This window comes from Nylanderia fulva, unplaced genomic scaffold (assembly GCF_048542155.1).
Source record: "Nylanderia fulva isolate GAGA-0341 unplaced genomic scaffold, ASM4854215v1 Scaffold12, whole genome shotgun sequence".
Classification (NCBI taxonomy): Eukaryota; Metazoa; Arthropoda; class Insecta; order Hymenoptera; family Formicidae; genus Nylanderia; species Nylanderia fulva.
Genome location: NW_028189409.1, coordinates 3,521,496 through 3,544,302, shown reverse-complemented (window position 1 = coordinate 3,544,302; position 22,807 = coordinate 3,521,496). Strand labels below are relative to the sequence as shown.

Here is a 22,807-nt window from a genome sequence, read left to right as displayed (position 1 = left end):
CTTTCCCGTCTCGAAATCCGCAAGTACCAACCCATATACCAACTTCGTGGCTTCTCGCGGGATCCTTTCATATGCGCCTTTATATATCGACACCGACAAGCCAGTCATTTCGTTCACGCGCAAATAGAAGCAGGTTCTCCCATTCGGTTTAAAAAAAAAAGAGAAGAAGATATGCGTGAAAAGGTACGTCGATCCGTCGTGTTAACGCCATTAACGAGTCCGCTCGTATTACATGCTCGATCTCGCGTTCAGCCGGTCCTCTTCTTGGTCTCCGTTACGTCTGCTCTACCTCGTCCTACCGTATTCTCGGTTCTCGTGAAGCCAAGCGTGGCCATAAATTGGCCGGTCGCGTTGACGCGGGCCACGATATCCGAAATGTCGCGCGGATCCAATGTTTTTCGTGCTCCGGACGGCAACAGGCGATTCCACCCGTGCCGAGTAAGATGAGAGTGTCGCTCGATCGGGGAAACCAGTTTCGCGCGCAGATTCCTTATTTGCGAGCCCGACGAAACCGTAGATTACTCGAGTTAATCGTCGATGAGCCTTCTCGCGCGCCTTTTCCTTCCTTTATACTTCCCTCATCTCTTTCCCACAATTCGCATACTCTCGGGAATTAACCTACGTCGTCATCGACGTCTGCTGGGGAATGAAACTCTGTTCCCGGTGCTGATCGCGAGAATGGCGTCTTTAACTTCTGCCACGCGTATGAGAGAGATTTTTAATAGGAGAGTCTCAAGGCGAGAGAGAATACGCGCGATAACGAATATTTCCGCGGTAAGGAAATGATCGTGGAGGATAAGATCATCTTCAATTTTTTTTTATTTTTCAGAAAGTCGCGAACACTATCCGGCAGAACTGTAAACCGCGTTCTATGGAATATTAAGCAGGAGATAACTATTGGCAATTTACCTTTTGTGCGTGTGTCTATGTGTAGGTGTACTCAGTTCTCTTTTTCTCTTTGTTAACAAAACAACAAGTAGATGCATGCTGGTTACGATCATAATGTTGGTATTCGCGAGAGACTTAATAAGAGATAAGTATACATATACGTGGGTATGTATACGAAGTGTTAGATGAGTGGATATCTCTCTTTCTCTCTCCCTCTCTTTCTTCTTTCTTGTGCAATATGTAACGAAATGTGTTGTACATATCGGAGAGTATAGATATACGGAAATATGTTTCGCTAAGGAATAATTGCCGTGAAGTATAAATCGAAAAATGTCTGCAACTGCATGATATCGATTATTTTACGTATTGATGCCCGTGGCAATTTTAATGTAAATCGATAAAGATATGTATAGTTCGGGAAGCAAACACGATGATTATAAATCCATGTTACTGAAGGAAAAATATTTCACATTTTTTATAGCTTATCTATTTTTAAGTTTTCACACTTTAAAATTAAAGTAACTTTTTAGAATGAAAAAGAATAAAGTTATTAAATAATTAAGCATCAAAAATATACTTGATTTATTTTATTTCTTTATAGCATTATTTAATTTAGGATTGGAAGGAAATTGATTTGATAAATGAGATCATCGGATATTTATGTAAATTTATTTCAATATGATATATATTATATTATGCGAATAATATTCGATGGATATAACCGAAAATTGTTTTTAGGAGATAATTGCAAAGGAAATTTTTGGAAGAGTTTTCGCAAAAGAGAATGAATTGTGTGACGTCAGATATATATATATATATATATATATATATATATATATATATATATATAATATGTGGATATTTACAAAAAAAACAGATTTTCATTTAAATACGTTACTTTAACAGGATTCATTTAAATACATCTTATTAAACGTTATTTTAATAGACATTTCATACAGGATTATCTGTGTTTTCGCTTACGTCTATTTCAAATATTTAGATAATGCACACCTTCTAATTCATAATGATTCGCTAGGACTAGTTCCGAATGAGCTCGAATAATCTCACTCTTTGCTCGTAATATCAAAATTTATTTTTGATTCGCAACGAGCGACTCCACAGGCAGATTTGAGCGAATTAGTAGCGTTTGCGTTTTGATCGCCTACATAATCTACAACAATAATTACAGTGACACTGATGATGTTGCGTTTTAATATTACACAGATCGCAGCAGTTATATACTCGCAATTATAATTGTAAGAAATTGTCCGTGTTTGTAATAAGTATAGTTCCATAGGCGTTTAAGATTTCAACCGATAGAAAGAAAATCCGAGCCCGATAATAAAGAAAGAAAAAAGAGAGAGAATATACTTAAGAACACGCGCTGTTGTGCATATAATTGCCAATGATGCAGTTCATTGTCGATGCAGCACGTTATCGATCTATCGCACGAAAATTGAACGATCGTCGATGTTTCGGATCAACAAACATATTTCACGGTTAGCTAATCTCACTATAATCCGAGCACCATAAGAAGAAAAGAATTTTTGTCCACCTTTTCACTTCTCGATTCACTTTACGATCCACCTCGAGCACTGACAGAATTACACGATTTTGCGCGATTTATCCCGATTAAGATACATAAATAAATATCATAGATATCTCGATCTCCAGCTCACCCCAAAATGTCTCATTCGTGTCCGAACTGACGATATAATATAATCACACCTCATTTAACGATCGTGCTTCGTCAATTCCAACGGTTGTTGATCCGTCCAGTGATCCCTCCAGGCAACCGGCGGCGACGACGGCGCATCCTGATCGGAATCCTGTACGTCGATCTCCTCGTCCTCGTCCTCGTTCTGATCGTAGCGTATCCTGTGAGCCGATCCCGGTCTAGGACCAAATCCGTGTCGTTCGTATACAGGACTCGCCGGTCTCGAGAGTCCGGATGAGTCGTCGCCCACCAGCTGACTGATCATCCGGAAGGCGCTGGGTTTCCTCTCCGGTTGCTTCGTTACCGAGTCCAACCTGTCGATCCTCTCGGATCTGTCGAGATTCGCGTCCCTGGTATTCGCGGAATTGGCGACGACCGCGCGAAACGCGCTACTTTCGCCGCCCATGCCGGCGATGGAGCAACCGGATGTACGCTGGCCGATTTCCATAGCGGACGTAGCGGAGTGCGGTTGCTGCTGCGGCTGCGGCTGCGGCTGCGGTGGCGGTGGAGGCGGTGGTGGCGAGCGCTTTAAGAGGTTCATGCGCTGGTGACGACGCCACTTTGCCCGTCTGTTGGAAAACCAAACCTAAGAGTCACGAGTTAGGTCGTTAGAACGCTCGTGATCAAGTCGGATAATATAGATTCGGTAAATTCGGGAACGACGCGACATCTCCGCAGGATCCGCTTCGAGAAAGTCACATGGACCGGACTCCTGCGTGTCGTCGCGTCGCTTCTTTATCTTTTATATTCTGTAAGTAGTCGAGCCTCACCTGAACGCGCGCTTCCGAAAGTGACGTTTTCGACGCGAGACGCTCGCGCGTCGACACGCAAGGATAATGCGATCTCTCGAACTCCTTTTCGAGCTCCTCGAGCTGTTCCGGGCTGAAAGTCGTGCGGTTACGTCGGAACTTGGGCTGCTCCGAACCATCTAAACTTCCGTCATCCCCGTCACCGTCTGCGCACATTAATTAAAGCTTTCTATGGGCTGTTTCTCTGACTACAACCCCGTTTAAAATAAAACATTTTTTTTTATCTATTGACGAATTGGGGCAACATTTTCAATATCACGGTGCGACTTCGATGTGTGTAATTAAAAAATTAGGAAATTTTCAATATTTCTACACGAAGAGAATTTTCTCTTAGAATTTACCCTGAAAATCATAATTGTAATTGTGGAATAATATGGTATCGGAAGAATTTTATCAGAGTTTCTTTGATTAATATTTACCACAAAAAAGATATTAATATGTATAGTAAAATTAATCGAACATATTTTATATCTTATTGTGGCAGATATTCATATTTTTATTGTGCTAAATATTTGACCAGAGAAACTCTTATAAAATTTTTCCAATACAATATTGTCCCATGATTATCACGATTTTCAGGTTAAATTCTAAGAGAAAATTATTATTTTATCATATCAATATATGTATACATATACATATACTGTTGATATTAAAATAATTTGATTTAAATATTATTTTTTTCATATTTTTTTAAATCAATTTTTTTTCATATTAAAAATATACATAAATTTTAACTTTTAATTGCGAGCTTTTATTTACGCGCAAAAATTAATGTCATAAACAAGAAAATCTTATTGATAGAATATTGAGCTTAAATCAATTCGAGCAAACATTAATAAACAACAATTTTCATTTCCATTCTAACAATTATATACAAATCCGCATTTAATTGCATTTCATCATTCGGAATCTAATCTACTTTGAATATTAAATCATCAAATTCTTAAAAATATAGAAAATAGGAAACATAGAAAATTTAGAAAATTCAAAGTATTTCCACGAAACCAAGAAGCATTAAAATATTTTCGTCCTTCTAAATAAAAAACGTATCGCGATCTCCGTTTCGTCCTACCTTGCAGGTATCCTCGCGCGATCACATCGGCGGCATGAAGCGCGTGCTCGGAGCTGCCGGCAGCGGACGCGGACGCGGCCGCGGCCGCGGCTGCGGCTGCACCCGGACTCAGGGACGGCGGCAGAAGCAGCGCGGACGCGGCGGCGCCGGAAATGCCGGTCGCGAGAGGCGGCAGCATCCACGGATGACCAGCCGCGCCTGTCGGCGCCGGCCAACCCGCCGGCAGATGATGGCTCGTCGTCGGATGCTGGTGCGAATTGAAGTACGGATGCGGGCCGGCGGCCGCGTACAGCCCGTAACCGGCGGCCCGCGCGAATTCCGCTGCCGCGCGCTCCGCCGCGCGATTCCGCAGTATCCGGTTGATGCTGCTGACCGACGGCGCGGTCGCGTTACTGCAAACCCCTGGAACAGGCGGGTGTCGACGTCTCGGTCAACGATGACAGTTCTATCCGATGTTACATTAACGCGAAAAATATATTTATTCACAAATGCGCCGTCTTTTTTTTTCAAAAAATAATTTTCGCCTCTTTCGTTAATCTACCATGAACGCGAAATCGAAATGAATGCAAAATTCTTGGCGATATGATGTTGAATTTTCTGTGTAAAACTTTAGGACAAGAATATAGAACAAGAATTTGTTGGCAATTGTAATGAGATTCATGTTAGCACACGGAGAACTGTATGTATGTCAGGCAATAAGGTCGCAGAAACGCGTTTCTTAATTCTTTCTAAATTATATGTTATATTCATACTTGTGTGCTTATAATCACGGTTTGCATTCGCATGGCTTACAAAGGACGAGCATAATTAAGTAAGAAACACGCTAGTTTATGCATCGCGCTGACGAAGACTTGACGTTATGACTAAGCGCGTTCTGCGAAAAATCGTAGTCAATGTCAATGTTAGTTAATTTGTCTCTGAGTTTACGCTTTCGCAATTATTACTTTGTCGCATTTTTTTTTCTTTTGCATTATTAATCGTCCTTTAGGCGCGTGACTTAGCTCATATATAAATTCACTTTAGTTTATTTTAAATTTATATGTTTAAAGAGTACCAATTAGAAAAAAAATTCAACATCATTATCTTACCCTCCGAGATTAGCCTCTCCCGAATTTCCCAGGCAAAGATGGTCGGGTTCTCCCTTTTATACTGTTCGATTTTGGCGACGACAGCCGGTGTCGCTACTTTTGGCTTACTGCCACCGATCAGACCCGGCGGACGCAGGGTACCTGGAACACACGATAAAACGAGTTTCAAGGACGCGAATGCATTGGTAAAAGTTCTGGCCCTCGATAAAATCGCTCGGTAAATGCGCCACGGCATGGTGCATTTATATTTTGCATCCTATTCGGTAGCTCGGTCACGCCAAAAACCACGAAGCTCGCAATAATTCTCAAAAATCACGCGATGCCTCGGAATCCGAACGTATCTCTCGCAGACATGATCGATGTGAACGAAATGATAATTATAATATTATATATTACAACACTATTATTATTAAATATAATTTGGCGCGTTCATATAAATATCCGATTATCTCGAATAACTGCTTCGCGTGCATAAAAGATGCGTTAAAATATTTTCAATATTTTTTAATGAATATAAGAATATTGTGTGAGATGTAATAGTAAAGTACAAGAATATTCAAATGGTAATACATTACAAAAGTCACGGAGCAATATTATGCCTAACATCGCGTGCTACCATATACACGAATAGATATCAATCCTATCGTCGTATCTGGGCGGATTCATGATGCAGCGATTAGGACAACATGAGGATATCTTATGTAATAAACGTCGTGATATAAGAAAATTATATGCACGCGTGGGTAATCGTGTTGCTTCGCGATAATCCGGAATATTTTCAGTGTCATTATCGCGCGTCGTAAATATCTGTTTAAGAATTTCATTGGACGCTTTGATCTCAATTGGACTATACAGTTTGGAAAAAATTTATTTAGAAAAAAATTTTAATTATAGTTTACTAGAAAGTTTTTTGTGAAAATTAAGAAGCATTTATTATAATATATTTAGAGAGAACGCTAATACGAGGTCATAAGCAAGCATGTCTATCGCTTTCATGTTCTATAGAAACTGAACTTATAATTAAATAACCCCTTGGAGGGGGGTGAGAGACAATGCAGCGGTCAATTAGTGATGAATTAACTACCACCTAGAGTAAATGCTAAGATGCAGATTAGTCTGATGAGCATTTACAGTATGAACAAACTATGCACACGATTGATTTTGCGATGTTAAATAAAATGTTGGTGAAAATAAGACAAGTAGTATAATCAATATTCTAAACAACAAGTTTTTGATGCATTATATTATAATAATTTCGAAGCTAGATTTAGTACATATATATATATATTTACTAAAATAACTTTACTTTTATATATCCTATATACTCTTCCGAATAACGAGTTAATTTTATTATTTTTTTTCATAAAATCTAATAAGATTTAAAAAAGAAAAAGATGTAGAATGAATAATTTTTGTATAATGCTCTTTTTTTAATTATAATAATCTAAATTATTATGTCATAATATATTTACACAATTAAAAAAAATATATTGTGACATATTCATTATACATATTAATTCGATAATATTGTTTAATATCGCGCAGCAAAGAACACATACATTTCTTTTTTTTAATCTCAATTATTATTATAATATTCTACCAATAAATAACTAAATTATTATATTAATTGCATAATTACAGAATTTGTATTTAATATTGCGTAAACAACCATTGCACTATAATAGAATAATGACAACTTCAAACTTATATACAACAAGTATTGAGATGATCTATAGACTGCAATAGCAATCATGCCATTACACATTACAAAGTTTCTACTTCTGAAATAAATGTTTATAATCAAAAAGACTTTACGTCAAAGACAATGCATCTGACATTATTGCGGTCTTGTTTTTCGCAAACGGGGCACAATAGAAACGAAGAAACGAAAGTCACGTTCGCGTGCTAACATCAACGTCAACCATCGAGCATAAAGGGTCTCATCGAGAGACTCGCCTTCCGACCCCAATTACGCGTAAATTCAACGTGGAAGGACGCGTACGTCGCCTACGTGCATGCATGATCCGTGATTCGCGTTTCTGTCGTGGCCACCCGGTCTCCAGGTATAGGAACGCGAAGGAGAATCCGTCCGTCAGAGGCCGAAGAGAGGCCACGAGAGGAGGTAATGGAAACCAGAGGCGCAGGCAGACTTGAGCAATTATCGGTCGTTACGTACTATTATTAATAACAATAATGACGGCTAAAACCCGGCAGGGTATCGCGTGCGCTCCCACGGGTGAAATGCGTGCCGGGTATATAAACGATGTATCCATCTAATAGGTATCCACGCCGCGAGCAAATTCTTTGCCCCGACCTGCCATCTCGGTCTCTCAGTCGTCTTCCCTCATTTCATCTTTCAGTATTTCTCTCCTCTCTCTCTCTCTCTGTCTTTCCTCTTCCGTATCTTTTCATCTCTTCCCTCATCCCTGACCTCCTCTCTGTCTTTATTCGCTGCTCGCTCCCGGTTTGCTTCTGTGTACGCGTTGCACGTAGGTAAAATATATGCGTGCGTAAGATGTAAAACTTTTGAGCGCATCGCGCGAATCGTTTTTAATAAAAGAAACTGCACGAAGCCAATTTCGTCAGCCGGTTAGGTTACTCGAATGTTGGATCCTGTATGTGTGTAGTACGTGTGGTTACAGGGCGAGAAGAGCGTATTCAGCGGGTCGCATGCGTGCATTCAGCGGAGAGCGACGTGATCTCTTTTATGAATTGATAATGAGGGATTAGCGTAATTACACGGCGGTCGTGTATGAAAAGCGTTGCGATAGAAACTACGAGCAAACAGCCGGAACGCCTCCGGCATTGTCCTCTCCGTCGCCGTCCAGTTATCCAAATAACTGCGATATAGTGACATGTCAGGCTTGTTATAGCGTGTTTGAGAAAATTTTGAAACCATTGAAACCGCGCGTATTAACTTATCCTCAAACCTATTCATATAGAAGGTCGCTGTACTGAATTCGCGGAATTTTAAAGACGCGAAAATCGATATAGTTGGATATTTGTAGCTCATGGAAAGAATATAAATTTTTATATTATACGCGTATTAACTTATCTTCAAAGCGATTCATATAAAAAATCGCTATACTGAATTCGCAGAATTCTAAAGATACGAAAATCAGTATAATCGAAAACTCATGAAAAGGATATAATATAATGATAATATAATATTTTTCTCTCGAGCAAAAGACACACAAATCGGAGTAATCATATGGTTGACTCTCGCCGGAAAGTCGACGGAATTAATTGTTCGCTTGTGTTCGTTTAAGTAATTGGCTGATCACGATTACGGTACATTATATACTCATCCCGAGAGATGCCCTAAGGAATCCGTATCCAACGGGATGAAGACATTACCGGCGCGCCGCGAGAGAACAGGCCCCAAACGGTATTTTTACGAGCGGCTCGTAAAGTTAACGAGGATCGTGCGAGATAACAGGCAGGTCTACGAGAAAGAGAGAAACTCTTCCCCGACATTTCACGCGGAGATACTCGGTGGCTTACCTTTATTTATTTATTTATTTTTTTTTTTTTACTATTCGCTTCTTCCAGCGTGCGAATTCGTGTCTCTCTTTCTCTCTTTTTGTCCCTTCGCTTCTTCTTCGATATCCTTCTTGGCTTTCTCGTCTTTCCTCGAACGCGATGTGGTCTCCTGCGGACGATTCCCGATCTCGTTCGGAGCCTGCATTTCCGCGAGTTTCACCGTGAATTCTCGCGTGCAAGATCGCACTCGCGTGCCCGTCTCGGCGAAAGCGCAATATCTCGAAGTATGGCGGTCCAAGATAGATACGAAAAAGTACAGTGAAAAGCGCTAATGCCGGAAAGCGCAGGGCATGATTTGTTGTGCGATTAGGCAGTCGTGTTGTAAATGAGATGCAAATTTTTACTCTATTTCATAGTTATAAAGAAAAGAATGGCATAGAATAACTTTTTAAAGTCTATCATATAGCATGTGTAACATTACACACTATGCATACTATTATAATATTATAATATGTAATATTATAATGTAATATATAATATTTTAGAGTGTATACTATTACAATATAATATAATATTAGAATGTAATATTATATAATATTAAAATAATATATTATAATATAATATTCAAAAATATATATATTAATATACTCTATAAAAACAGATTATAAAGACGCGAGAGTCTAATAATTATCGGATTAAGAAGTCCGTTGGAATACAGAGGAGTTAATGATTGGTGAAACAAATTATTCGTGTTGCCGAGGTGCTGAAGTCTAGAAGAAATTCGCGTGAAAGAAGCGATTATTACGCGTTAATTTTCGCGAGCTAACGAGCTTTGGGCGGTCTATTCCGCTCTTCACGATGCTCATTACATCCAACCGTGCTTTACGAATGCATTTAGTGCTGCGTTCTTTGTTCTTTGCGCGAAAACGCTAGAGATATTAATGCGTTTGAGGTCGGTGGTGGTTGCCAAAAGAATCACAGAAAAAATATTAAAAGTGCATACACAGAAAAAATATTAGCTACCACAGCTAAATTTTAGGTGAACCTATATTATACCTAAAATTTAATTACCATTTATTGGGACATTCTCTGTTAAATTTAATATAGCTAAAATTTCAACATGGTAATTAAATTTTAGATGTAATATATAGTCACCTAAAATTTGATTATGATGAGTAACATTTCTTCCTATATTTATATACGTCTATCTATATTTTCTACGTATTGAAAGAAAAGAAATACAGTCTACTTTTACAATAAAAATGCTTAAAATTTGTATTCCATAAAGATGATAAACCTCTTTCTTATGAATTTAATAATTTCTATCTTTAGATATTACCTTTGTATATGTTCTATTTCTTTTTTCATTCTCTGGAGGGGTCGATGATATTTCCGAGATATAGAAATATAAATGATTTCTACCCTATGACTTTGCATCAAAATTACGTACGTACATAATGTGTACGACGCTGGATAGGGCTGACGACATAATGGCGATATGTCAACGGAGTAGTTTTTCTACGTCTCTCGTGTTCAGAATGTCACTCAATAATTTGCATATTCTTATATCTTCAACGATAAGAAACGCGCGACTCGGTGTGTGATATTGAACGTATATACATATCGTAGATATATATACATATATATAAAACGCGATTCTTTCGAAGCAAATTTGCTTTGCGTAAAATCATAAAAGCACGTTTGACAAAATTAAGACTCACCTAAAAGTTTCGTGACGACGGCACCCTGCTGATTTAAAGACAACACGTGATTGGCAAGATCGTTATAGTGCCTTAGTGCTCCTAATCCGTGAGACAATTCGATTAAACGTTGTCGCGATGCACCGCCATTATTTCCACTCGCAAACGGACCCGCAGTGCAATTTTGCAAGTTTACGCCTGTAATCAGAGAAAAATTTTATTAAGTTTAATCATTTTATTTATTTTTAATCTTTTAATTTATGCTACGCATAACAATAAACTTATAATGCTGATTAATTCATAGTCATTATTTGGAGAGACAAAATGTTGGCTTATTTTTAAGAGTCACATAATATTTTATCACATTTTTATATTGTTGATAATAAAACCGTAAACAAGTTAACGAGATTCGAACGATGATTTTACGGTTCGAAGTAATTGGGAATTTTTTTGCAAAGATCTTTGCGATCTCCGAAGTTAGTTGAATGCTCCGTTAAATTAACAATCATCTGCGTAATCGGTATGATGGAAATGGTTACGGTTAAATATCTTCACGTTCAGGCACATTAATTTTTAAACTGCTGCAAGTGATCTCGTGGTCCCGTTATTCATGCCATCTTTCAGAATATTGAAAGCGCAGTCAGAACATCTGTCGCTCGCAAAGTGTGATTAATAATTTATATTCGCACACTTTTAGTAGAACAAGATATAAAGACACTCGATGCTTTATGCATATCTGAATTGTCTTTTGCTGTTTATTTTTCATAGCATATATATCGTATCATATGTGTATTGCTAAAGTAGTTTAATTCCCAGCGTTTATCGATTTTGTCTTTCGAAAGAATGCGCACAAATTAAGTCTTCCTTGTGAATTTGCAGAATAACTTTTTCGGACAGACTCGAATCAAATTTTTTTTTACTTTCGATTTTAATTTTCAATCTCACATTTATTTTAATACTTCAAGCAGTCAGATCTTTTTTGAAATTATAGTTTTATCGAAGTTCTTCTAAACTTCTATACTTTTTGTAAGATTATTTGTTTATTATACATATATTTGAGACACAAAGTAAAAATTCTATTTGTATATCAATTAAATCCTCTGGAATCCATAAACGTGATAAAATTGCAGTTGAAAATTCGGGGAATGATTTAATACGCGATAATATTAAGGATTATTCATTGACTTAATCTCGACTGTCAAACTAAAGACTTGTATAATTGCCTACTTAATTTCGAGTAATCGAGCGTTTAGTCGAATGTTTAGGATAAGCGTGTGATTACTTACTGCGTGTGTAATTATAGAGCATCCAATAAAATCATAATAAAATAAAACGAATGTTTAAGTGTAAATCGATGCGAGCTTAAGGATATTATGAATTATAAATGTGAGATAGAATGTTAATTATCGTACCCGCAGTGCGATCAAAATTATGATATACTTATTTGCTGGCTTGGCTTCCTCATAATCGCGCTGTCGACTAATCTTAATGACGTTTAACGTGGCTCATCGCAATTCACGTACGATCGAGCGATACGGCAATATTAAGAGCGTGAAGTAACTGTCATTTTGCAAACGGCGAACACAAATTACTTTTTATCCCGTGTAAAGAGACCAAACGATCGGTTGAAAGAATCTTTGGACGAAATTAAAATCCTGTGTGTCGGCAGAAAACAGGTTCGTGCTCATTTGTATCGTGTTGTTTTAATTGGTTTTAACGGGTGGACCGCGGGTGCAAATATGTTCGTTTACATAGTGAGAATGTTTAATTAATTCCTTTATGAGTTGAGCGGATTACTAATTAATTCCGCATAAGGCATCTTATGTGGATCGTTTGTAATTTGCTATACATACGATCGTCGGCCATTTTTGCAGAATTTACGACGTTAATTCAGCTAATTATCAATGACCAATACTTATCGGAAATCAGAATTTAGTTAATTTGCTGTAATTTGAAGGAAAATAACCGATAATTTTTGCACATGATTATTATAACATTTGTTATTCGTTTTTTAATTGTTAGATTTATACATATATTATTTTGGTATCTTCTTTTAAAGATCTTTTAAATTTTTTTTATTTTCTAAAGCAATTTTATTAATAGAATTTCTATTATAAATGCAGTTATAAATAAATTAGTAGAAGCCACAGAGATATTAATAAATGTTGTCAAAATAAGTATAAGGAATTTAAAAATAATTTTGTTACAATTAATATCTATACTTGACTTCTAACATTTTTATATCTAAAAATTCAAATTTTTTATTTAAATTCTACTACATTTAAGAAAAAATAATTTCAAAACTATTAATTAAAAAACGTACATCAATGTTGAAACACTTTTTATATTAATGATTAAGAAGTGGCATAGATCTAATACAAATCATGATGATTAGAAATAATTAGGAATAAAGGCGTTGTCATTATGTTTGAAAAATTTCGGAAACTTGATTGCAAGACTGAAGAGCCACCGAAGTTATTTACCGAGGAATTTTGTTCGCGACAAATAAAATTTACGAGGATTCTGCGAGTCTCGCGTCCGTTTCGTCCGCCTAAATGGCACATCGGGCGCGCATTCCGCACTCGTTTCGTGTCAAAGCGATTGGAGGTGTCGTGAAAACGAAAGTAGCCGATACACAGAAAGAAATGCGTCCCGTCGTTGCATCGACACCAAGCGAGAACCGGTTCCGACCGCGAGTTCTGGCATCAGTTTTCGCGGTATATTTGTCCGTATGTTTGAAATCGCCGGCGGTAAAGGCGATCGTTCGACACGGGGTAATAGATAATAGGTAGAAAAAACTAGGAAAGCCGATTCTCTTTCTGCGGACAAGGCAACTTGTTCGCTTCCGATGAATGAGGACTTTATCTGAGCCGAGCCCACAGAGATGGTATCAAATAAAACACCGTGTCGCGAGTATTTATTGAAAGTGTGAAATAAGTTAGTCTTTACATCAATTCGTTTGTGAGAAGCGCGCAAATAAGAATTAAATCATTCAAAAAAATGTTATAAAGCAGATGAATACAAATGATACATTTTTTTGCGATTTACAGAATAAAAAGATATTAAACAATCGAGAATAAAAACTGAAAATAAGAGATCTATATCAGACGAAAGATCCATATTAACGTAATTTTATGTATTGTATGTGTATCTATCTTTATAAATAATTTTACATCACATAATAGTAAAATCTTGCGAATAAAATTGAGGCGATTTATGAGTCGTATAGGCGCAAAATAAAATTCATATATGTACATATTTATTGAAGGACAGATCAGTAGTTTATATTCGAAGGTAACACTTGGTAAAGAAAAAAATTATAAATATCGTGTTAAGCGCAAACTCTACACGATAGCTGATAATTGATACATATATATAGCTATAGGTGATTATTTTATATAATAACTCGATGATTGGCAGCGTCCATGAGAGACGAGACGATACTCGAGAAATCGGGAGGGAAGAATTCATTTGCAGATGAAGATATATAAGTATATATATATATATATATATTTCTTGACATACTTGCCGTAAACATAGTCTAAGGTGTAATCATAAAATATCGAAGTCCAATTGCATTAAATGTTGTACGTTACCGTAATAGTATAGCTAATATTGCTCATAAGTTTCGCATTTATTCATAAAAGTCACGTATCGTTGGTCTATATCGCATCTTAAAATTTTTTTATAAATTTTATCGTAGGTTGAGATACCTTTATATGAAATAGGTGCGAGCTATTGTTTTTATGCAACTGATCTGCATCAACGCGTTATTGCAACAACTAACTTAAAAACGACTATAAACGTGAATTATGTGATCGTAACAGTGTTGACGAACATAAATTTAATATCTCAAGGCACGTATATTGTAAAAAATTGATCATATTTTACGACAAAATTATAATCTAACATTCATTACAATATTCCATGTGTAATTAATATACTTTTTTGTCAACAATTTTAACGATTGATCATCGACTACAACAAAGTGCAAGTACGCGTTACATAGCTATTAATTTCGTAATATTATTTATTCTAAAACTTGAATATGATTCATTTATTTATGTAAAATTCCGCGGTATCTTATGCAAGTATAGAAAATAAGAGAGTTTGTACAAAGTTCTTAAATTGAACTAACAAAGCAAGAGCTGCGCTTTTTACCTGCCACATTAAATTTATTACAAATTTTTATTATTTGGAATTATTACTCTTAGATTAAAAGCATTAATCGAGTTCAAAATTTAATATATACATGGATTATTCAATTTAATTTTGATAAAAAAATTCATAAAAAATGTTGATAAAGGAAAGATATACCTAATTAATACTTATCATTTTATATTAGTATACTTTTTTACACGATAGTTTGTTCGATTAGGACAGGTGGACAATAATTAAACGAGGATCTTCTCCATATTCTTATCTTTTCCTCTTCGCTCGTTCGCGAACCAAGACGTTTTATTGCTTATATGGTCAGCCTGAAAACTGTTTGGATATAGTCATAAAATTTCGCGTTTCTGAAACGAAATGAGTACTCGCGGGACCGATGGATATTGAACTTTAAACGAGAGTAATATCTCCGTTGAACCCTAGAGAGATACCGTATTTCAAACACATTGAAACCGGTTTCAAAACAAGTGCGGTGCGATATTGAGAACCTTCGTGTTCCATCTCGGCAAGTGTAACGAAAAGATTATCGACATCGAAATCGTAAGCGTTAGTCCCAATTGTGCAGATTTTTATATTTTATTATCAACAATTTCGCGAATCGATACCTCGAAAAAAAAAACAATCAACGAGTTTGGCAAGCATAAATCACAGAAAAATCTATGAAAATAGTGAAATATATAGGTATGTCATGTATCTCCGAGATGAAATAGCGAAGTCGTCATGATCGTACGTTTCATTTTTATTTTTTTTATTATTTTTGTGATTTTCTTTTTTGTTTATTATTTTATTATCATTATTCTTTTTTTTTATTAGTAATTTCGTATTTAAGACGCAAAGTATTATTTTTTATCTTTAGTCGTGTTAAAGACGATCTAATAAAGTCAATAAAATAAAAATAGGGATTGAATCAGGCTCCTTATTCACATTCAGAGATCAGAAAAGTAAAAAATCATCCTTCTTATGCAACTAATAAACATTTAATTATTATATTATAATAATGTGAAAGTTAAACATGCATTTCACGTGAGACAAACTATGTTTAATAAGTAGTACAATCGCGTTTTTCGACAACTTAATTAGCGCGGCCGAAAAGTGATGATACGGTCGCTCGTCGATAATGAGTAAACAGAACGATTTCAGAGAAAGATCTAAAAAAGAACTTTAATTCCCGATTCATATGATTGATATAGTGTGTAAAAGTGTGTTGACCCGATATCGTAGATTTTTAGGAACTGGTATTGGACGACTTGTTTAATATGCATGTTTTCGACGTGACGATTAATATCATGACGATTCTGAATTTTTCAAACAAGAATTATGCTGCATTCTTTCTATAATTTATTATGTGATACTAAAATCTTTAAATCAAATTAATTATTATGCGAAATTAAAAGTAGGACACTACTATAAAATATTCACAAATAAAATCGGAGCGAGCTAATTAAGAATCGTGGACGAATTTTCTTGTTCCTTATTAAAAAATTCTTTATTTTGAACTCGAACTCTTGTATATTATGATATTATACAATTATTATACGTTGCATAGTTGTGATTAAAATTTTATTAATTCGTAGCTGCAATTAAAATTTTATTAGTTGGGATTAAAAAAGCTTATCCTTTCCGAGATTTTATTATGTGATACTAAAATCTTTAAATCAAATTAATTATTCTGCGAAATTAAAAGTAGGACACTACTATAAAATATTCACAAATAAAATCGGAGCGAACTAATTAAGAATCGTGGGCGAATTTTCTTGTTTCTTATTAAAAAATTCTTTATTTTGAACTCGAACTCTTGTATATTATGATATTATACAATTATTATACGTTGCATAGTTGTGATTAAAATTTTATTAATTCGTAGCTGCAATTAAAATTTCATTAGTTGGGATTAAAAAAGCTTATCCTTTCCGAGATTTTTATGTGTTTTCAGAAGCGTGAAATGGTCCAATTATTGTTAGTTGGCAGACGAGCTCTATACAGGTGCTCGGTTGTACAGGTGTTCGATGTTAATTGCGGTTGCCATCCTGCATCGAGAGGTTTGCACGGTGAAAGATCGTGAGGCGATTCATAATTCAATTAGTTACTTGGTTATCTCTCATCGCGAGAAGCAGATATAATCGATATACATTCATTTATCGTCGCGCATGTTTAACTTTCACGCTATCAAAAACGTAATAACGATTAAATGTTTAAAAAGTTGCATAATAAAGATGATTTTTCACTCTTCCAATCTTTCAATGCAAATACGAAGTCTGATTCAATTCATATTTTTGATTAATTTTATTTACTTGATTGTCTTTAATGACTAAAGATAAAAAAGATAATTAACAGTACAAGTCAAGATATAACGATGTCACTTTTAATTATTTATATATAGTATATATATATATAAATAACATAAAATTAATAAGAAGTCTATTTTCGAAATTTAGTTCACTTCAATACATTTCGATAAAAAAGATCCAAGATTTATATTTAAAATCAACATCGTTCTAAGAAAATTTGACAATTATCCATCAGAAAGATTACTTCATTCTCATTAATTTCACAGAATTCTCGCCGCTTCCACGTACTTGTTATTTCGACATTTCATTGATTATTGTTTCTACCTTCGATAGTCTCAAAAGTGTATTCAGGTGTTCGGATGAGGTCTGTTAAACAAAGATCTTAAATTTGAATAACATCGTGCAATTTTATTGTAATAAAGTGCATGGAACACGATTGTAAATAGTGACGTTGTATGTGACGTATCTCGTAATTATCGATTTATTGCGGCACAACGGAATTAATTGGCTCTTCATTACACACGCGCGTTCGTTTTATCTTTTTTTTATTTAGATATCCAAAAACTGAAAGAAGACATTATAACGATGGAAATGTACAAAATATTCCTATAACAGAAGTGATCGCTTTTAATAGGTGTCAGAACTTGTTTTAATTAATTTAATCTGTAGCAAAGATATTTATTATAACAAAGCACATGCGAAATTGCACAATTCGATAAAAATATTTGATTATCATGATTCATTTCGCACGTTAACGTGTGAAAAATTTATTTTCAACAGTTTGATGCTCCCGAACATCTTCTTTGTTATCAAACGGTTAATGGAATAATATTTACACGCATATCGAACATACACGGTAGCTGTTTCAAACGATTATTTATTCGATGACTCCAAAAATCGGCAATAAATCTCTCTCTTTCTCTGAGACTTGCTACCGTGCAAGAAAACCTCGATAAAAAAAGAGACTTGTGAAGAATGGAGACTCGATCGGATAATCCGATTTGATTACGAGTATCTGAAGATTTCTACTTACCATCGATTAAAGAGACCGGTACATTCATCTGCTGATGATGATGCGCCGCCGGATGCTGATGATGATGCGGCGGATGGATCTGCAGCAAATGCGATCTGGTCTGGGAGAAGGTCGGCGACGGTGGTTCCCAAGGTCGAGCAACGCCGGTGCTGATGGGCACATCCTCGTCCTGGCAGCAAAACTTGTCGCTCGTCCCCGAAGCGGTTGTGTTGCCGGCGCAATTCGCGACCGCGTGTCCATCGTTATTATTGTTGTTGTTATTGTTATTGCTAATTTCCCCGTTATTATTGTTGTTGTTGCTGCTACTATTGTTGTTGCTGTTGTTGCTATTTGCGAGTCGCGTGGTGGTCGCGCCCGTCGCAGGGCTACCACTACCACTAGCACTGCCACTGACACTACCACTGCCAATGCCGTCGACCTGCACCATTTCGCTGTCGATCGCAGCAGCCGACTTGGCAGTACCAGGAGGGGTCGCGACGCCGCCACCGATCATCATCACCAGACGATCTCACCTCCACCCCCTCCTCGTTCAGCGCAACGGCTTCTTCTCCCTCTCCCTTGCTCGCTCTTCCTTCTCGTGTCTATCTTTGCATCCAACAGATTTTTTGCGTCGATTCTTCCCCCGTGGATTCAACGTGCGATCGAAAGGTCGATAAATGTCCTCGGGCGCGAATTAACGTGTCATCCGGGAATTTTCGCCCTCGGAGTAAACGGCTAAGAATATTCGCGCCTTTCATTATGCGTCGAACGATACCGTTGCACGGACATTTTCACAGTAAAGTTAGTAATATGGTTTCGCAGTCATCTGTCAATCGCGCGATCGTCGAACTTGTTACTCCTCCTCTATTTTTGCACAGACACGATAAGGGATGACTATACTCAAGTTCGATATACATTCCCACCGTATTCCTCGTCGGTCAACCGCAGTTCCCATTTGTCTCCAAAATCTTCACTTGGTCCCCCTCAACCGTTCACTTGTCACGTGTACACTTATGAGAGCAACATCATCATTCTCCATCAGCTACCGTTCTCCAACTGCATAAACATGTTTCGCGCGACCTGTCACGTGACACACACGAGTTCCACGGATTTGATTAGCGGATTTCTTGTCTGCTCGCGCGATGACGATCACGAAGCATCGCGACGCGAGCTTTTACGTCGTCGCGACACTCGAGCCTAGTCGAGGAGTCGAAGGCGCGGAATGTTGGGGCGCAAGCGCCTTCTCGACGAAGCTCGTGGCCACGTCCTCTCCTTCTTCTCTTCCTCTGCCACCTTCTCTTCCCCTCTACGTGCTCTTTTTCGCGTGTCGATTGCCCTCTCGCTTCTTCCGCCTATGAGGGACTCCCTTCTCCAATGACAGCCGACGAGGACTACGTCACCGGGGTAACTTGCTCGCGCTCCGTCGGATTCGAGCGGATTGCCTTCCGCTCAGGGTTTCAAAGCTCACCCAGACTAGCCTTACCCCCACTGTTTCCCGCCCGCGGTCGGGAGGGACTCGCCTCTACTCGCCCAGGTGAGATCAAGATTTAATGTGACGTGCGACTTGCCTGGTCACTCCGATTCCCTCTCTTCCTCCCCGTATACCTGTTCACCAAGAGATCGTTTTTCTTCCACGGTGCACACACGAGAGTTATCGCGAGAATTTTTTGTATCCCTCGCGATACATTTTCACGCATTCGAGAGCATTTCTGGATGTAACCGGAGAATATGAAAAAAAAATTCTTCCAGCAGAGAGAAAGAGAGGGTGATTAGTCTTCTCTTTCTCCTCGCTCTCGACTTTTTTCTCCCGTCGTTTTTCCACCATGCACTACTTTTCTTGTCACGCGATCGAACTGTCTTCTTCGTGTCCCGGTGAGGGAGAAATGAAAAACTCGTACATCGCGCAGTTTCAGTTCATCTTTAGTCCGTTATTATAGCCGCCGGCTGCAGGGTGATGCAGGGTATCGAGAGACAGTGCGATTGCTCTCTTTTCAAGCCTCTCTTCTCTATCCGGACGACGTAATGCGGGGCAACCTGCTCGCGCTCCGCCGTATTCGAGCAGATTGCCTTCCGCGCTGCTCTCGAAGCGCGCCCAGACTAGCCTTACCCCCACCTCTTCTTTACCCGCGAAAGAGCTCCTCTGGTGCTACCCACCCGAGAGAAGAGACGAGATATCAAGATTTAAGGCACCGCGTGGCGGCGAAGACGAGGGAGACGAATATGAGGAAGGCGGTCGAAGACATCAGAAGCTACTTGATTACACCAAGCTGGATTGTAAAGGGTGGACGCGGGACGGAAAACACGGGGAGACCCTCGCGAGAGACCTAGTCAATGCGCATACAAGCGTGGTGGGGAACCGGCATCGTGGGGATGCATGTAAAAAAAGGGAAAGAGAGAGAGATAGATGGAGACCAAGAGGGAGAGAGAAAGAGAAAGGGAGAGAAAAAAGACCTGGGTAAAGTCAGCCAAGTGCGCACAGCAAGCCGCGCATCTGAGCTTACCCAACGCCCATCGACCATTACCAAGACGATCCACCAATTGGGCGATCCGGTAGCCGCCTACTGATCTGTTCGCTCTCCCACACGCTTTTAAAGACCTTCCGACTCTTCTTTGCTATGCCGGCGCAAAGCGATCCTCGGCCGTTGCCACGGGTTGCATATGTAATTTTGGTATCGTGTATACATACGTTGATGTCGGACTTGGACGGCGGCACGCTCAGGGATAACCGATTGGTGCGCGATTGGTACCGATACCAACGTTGCACTTGCTTAGCCTGGACTAGCCTTTCCACGCGAATGAAACTGGAGTACGAGGTAATTACCTGACAGTACACCATCTAGGGAAGTCCTTCTATCTTTCTAAGTATTCCTCGGATAGGTCTATTTATATCGTTCTCCAGATTATCTCGAAATTGTCGGTTATTAGTCAAATTGGATTTAGCCAATCGTTGACTGACGTAGTATATCGGACTTGGACAGCACACTCATATAGGAATAACCGATTGATATGCGGTTGGTGCCAACGTTACACTTGCTTAGCTTGGCTTAGCCTTTCCACACGAACGAAACTGGGTATTGAGTAATTATTTGACAGTACACTATCTATAGGGAAGCTCTTCTATCTCTCCAAGTATTCCCAAGAATCTATTTATATCGTTCTTGAAATTATCTGTAAATTGCCGGTTATTAGTGTGAAACTTTGATTTAATTAATCGTTGGCTGACGTATGGTATCGTCGAACGTACTTAGAAGTGAACCTTTTCTCTTTGAAAAGCTCTTAAGTAGGCAAAAGATTGCTCTTCATTGTTCTAATTATATAAGAGTATAGTTATAATTATAGGATGGAAAATATGTAGGATGTACATAGAATAGAATATATGTATATTCCAAAACCATCACAAATATTTCTTTAATCATAATTAGAATATTTTAGAATTAATTTTTTAATTTCTAATACATTTTTAAATTATAATTTTATTAAAGCTTACTTAAAATTAACAAGAAATGCAATTTTATTCAATCTTTCTTTTGAAGCTCATAGAAATGCATCAGGTTTAAAATCATTAATTAATATTAATATGAAAATTAACAATATTAATATCTATATAAGAATTATAAATATCTCAATATATTTTAATTGAAAAATTGATTCCGTATCAGTCAAAGAGAGAATTTGATGTGTCAACGATATTTTGTCGTTTTAGAATATTCTATATATTGCTAAAAATTTATGTACTATTTATACAAAGTCGCGTTATTCATTTTATAATTTTCTTAACTAATTTGAATGAGATTATTCTGAGATTTTTATTAAATTATTCTTTTATACTTTTAATCAAGATAAAAATGTGGACAAAATGTATTAATATATGTATATGTATATGGATTACTTGAGAAAAATATTACTTGTCTATACCAATATATAGACGCATATACAATAGTTACGTAATAAATGCTAGAGAAAAAAAGAAGAGAAAAAGAAAAGAGATATGCTTAATGTATATATTGTATCCATGTACGGATGCTACATATTTATATTAATAATAGAAAACATAAAGTAGAGCAAATACAGATGTAACGTAAATATAAATAGACGGTGATATATAAGTTGATATAATAATAATTTTAAATGACAGTTATTTTAAACGCTCTATTGCTTACTAAACACGGTAATATTTCATAATGGTTTCTGATGACAAGAGAGAAGTATGTTTCTATAGATTTCCTTGATATTACAGTGCATTTATTACTTAATAAATCTTGGAGTATAAATCATGAATAATATTTTTCATTCTGTTTTTTTAATATCTCATTTTGACGTTTATTATCTTTAACGAGCAAAATATCGTCGTAATTTCATACGCAATAAACGATGCAGAAATAAAAAATAAACAAATTATGGTTATTATTTCGACGAAAATATAGCAAGCATACGTAGTGTGTTGACTCGTTCTCATATGGTTTTCTTTTCTCTCAAACAGTGATTTTTTTGAATGTCAATTAACACTGCAATGTGTTATATCTTTTGATAGATTTCAGATCTACCGCAAAAATCGCAGTAGAATCTTTTTCCTTGATAAT

The 22,807-nt window shown here is 37.1% G+C and overlaps 1 protein-coding gene across 2 annotated transcripts; it reads right to left on the bottom strand.

The window, feature by feature from the left end:
• Nucleotides 1–1,748: 1,748 nt before the first annotated feature.
• On the bottom strand, nucleotides 1,749–20,272 carry Eyg (eyegone). Of its 2 annotated transcripts, none has more exons than XM_029318011.2 (6): nucleotides 18,249–20,272; nucleotides 10,779–10,955; nucleotides 5,575–5,715; nucleotides 4,487–4,888; nucleotides 3,376–3,560; nucleotides 1,749–3,191 (listed from the first exon to the last, which is right to left on the bottom strand). In XM_029318011.2, exons 1-6 carry the CDS (start codon nucleotides 18,742–18,744, stop codon nucleotides 2,622–2,624), a joined length of 1,971 nt encoding a protein of 656 aa, XP_029173844.1. In that variant the 5' UTR covers nucleotides 18,745–20,272; the 3' UTR covers nucleotides 1,749–2,621. The 2 variants fall into 2 exon arrangements, with proteins under 2 accessions (XP_029173844.1, XP_029173845.1); XM_029318012.2 differs by having other exon boundaries at nucleotides 2,930–3,174.
• Nucleotides 20,273–22,807: the final 2,535 nt, after the last annotated feature.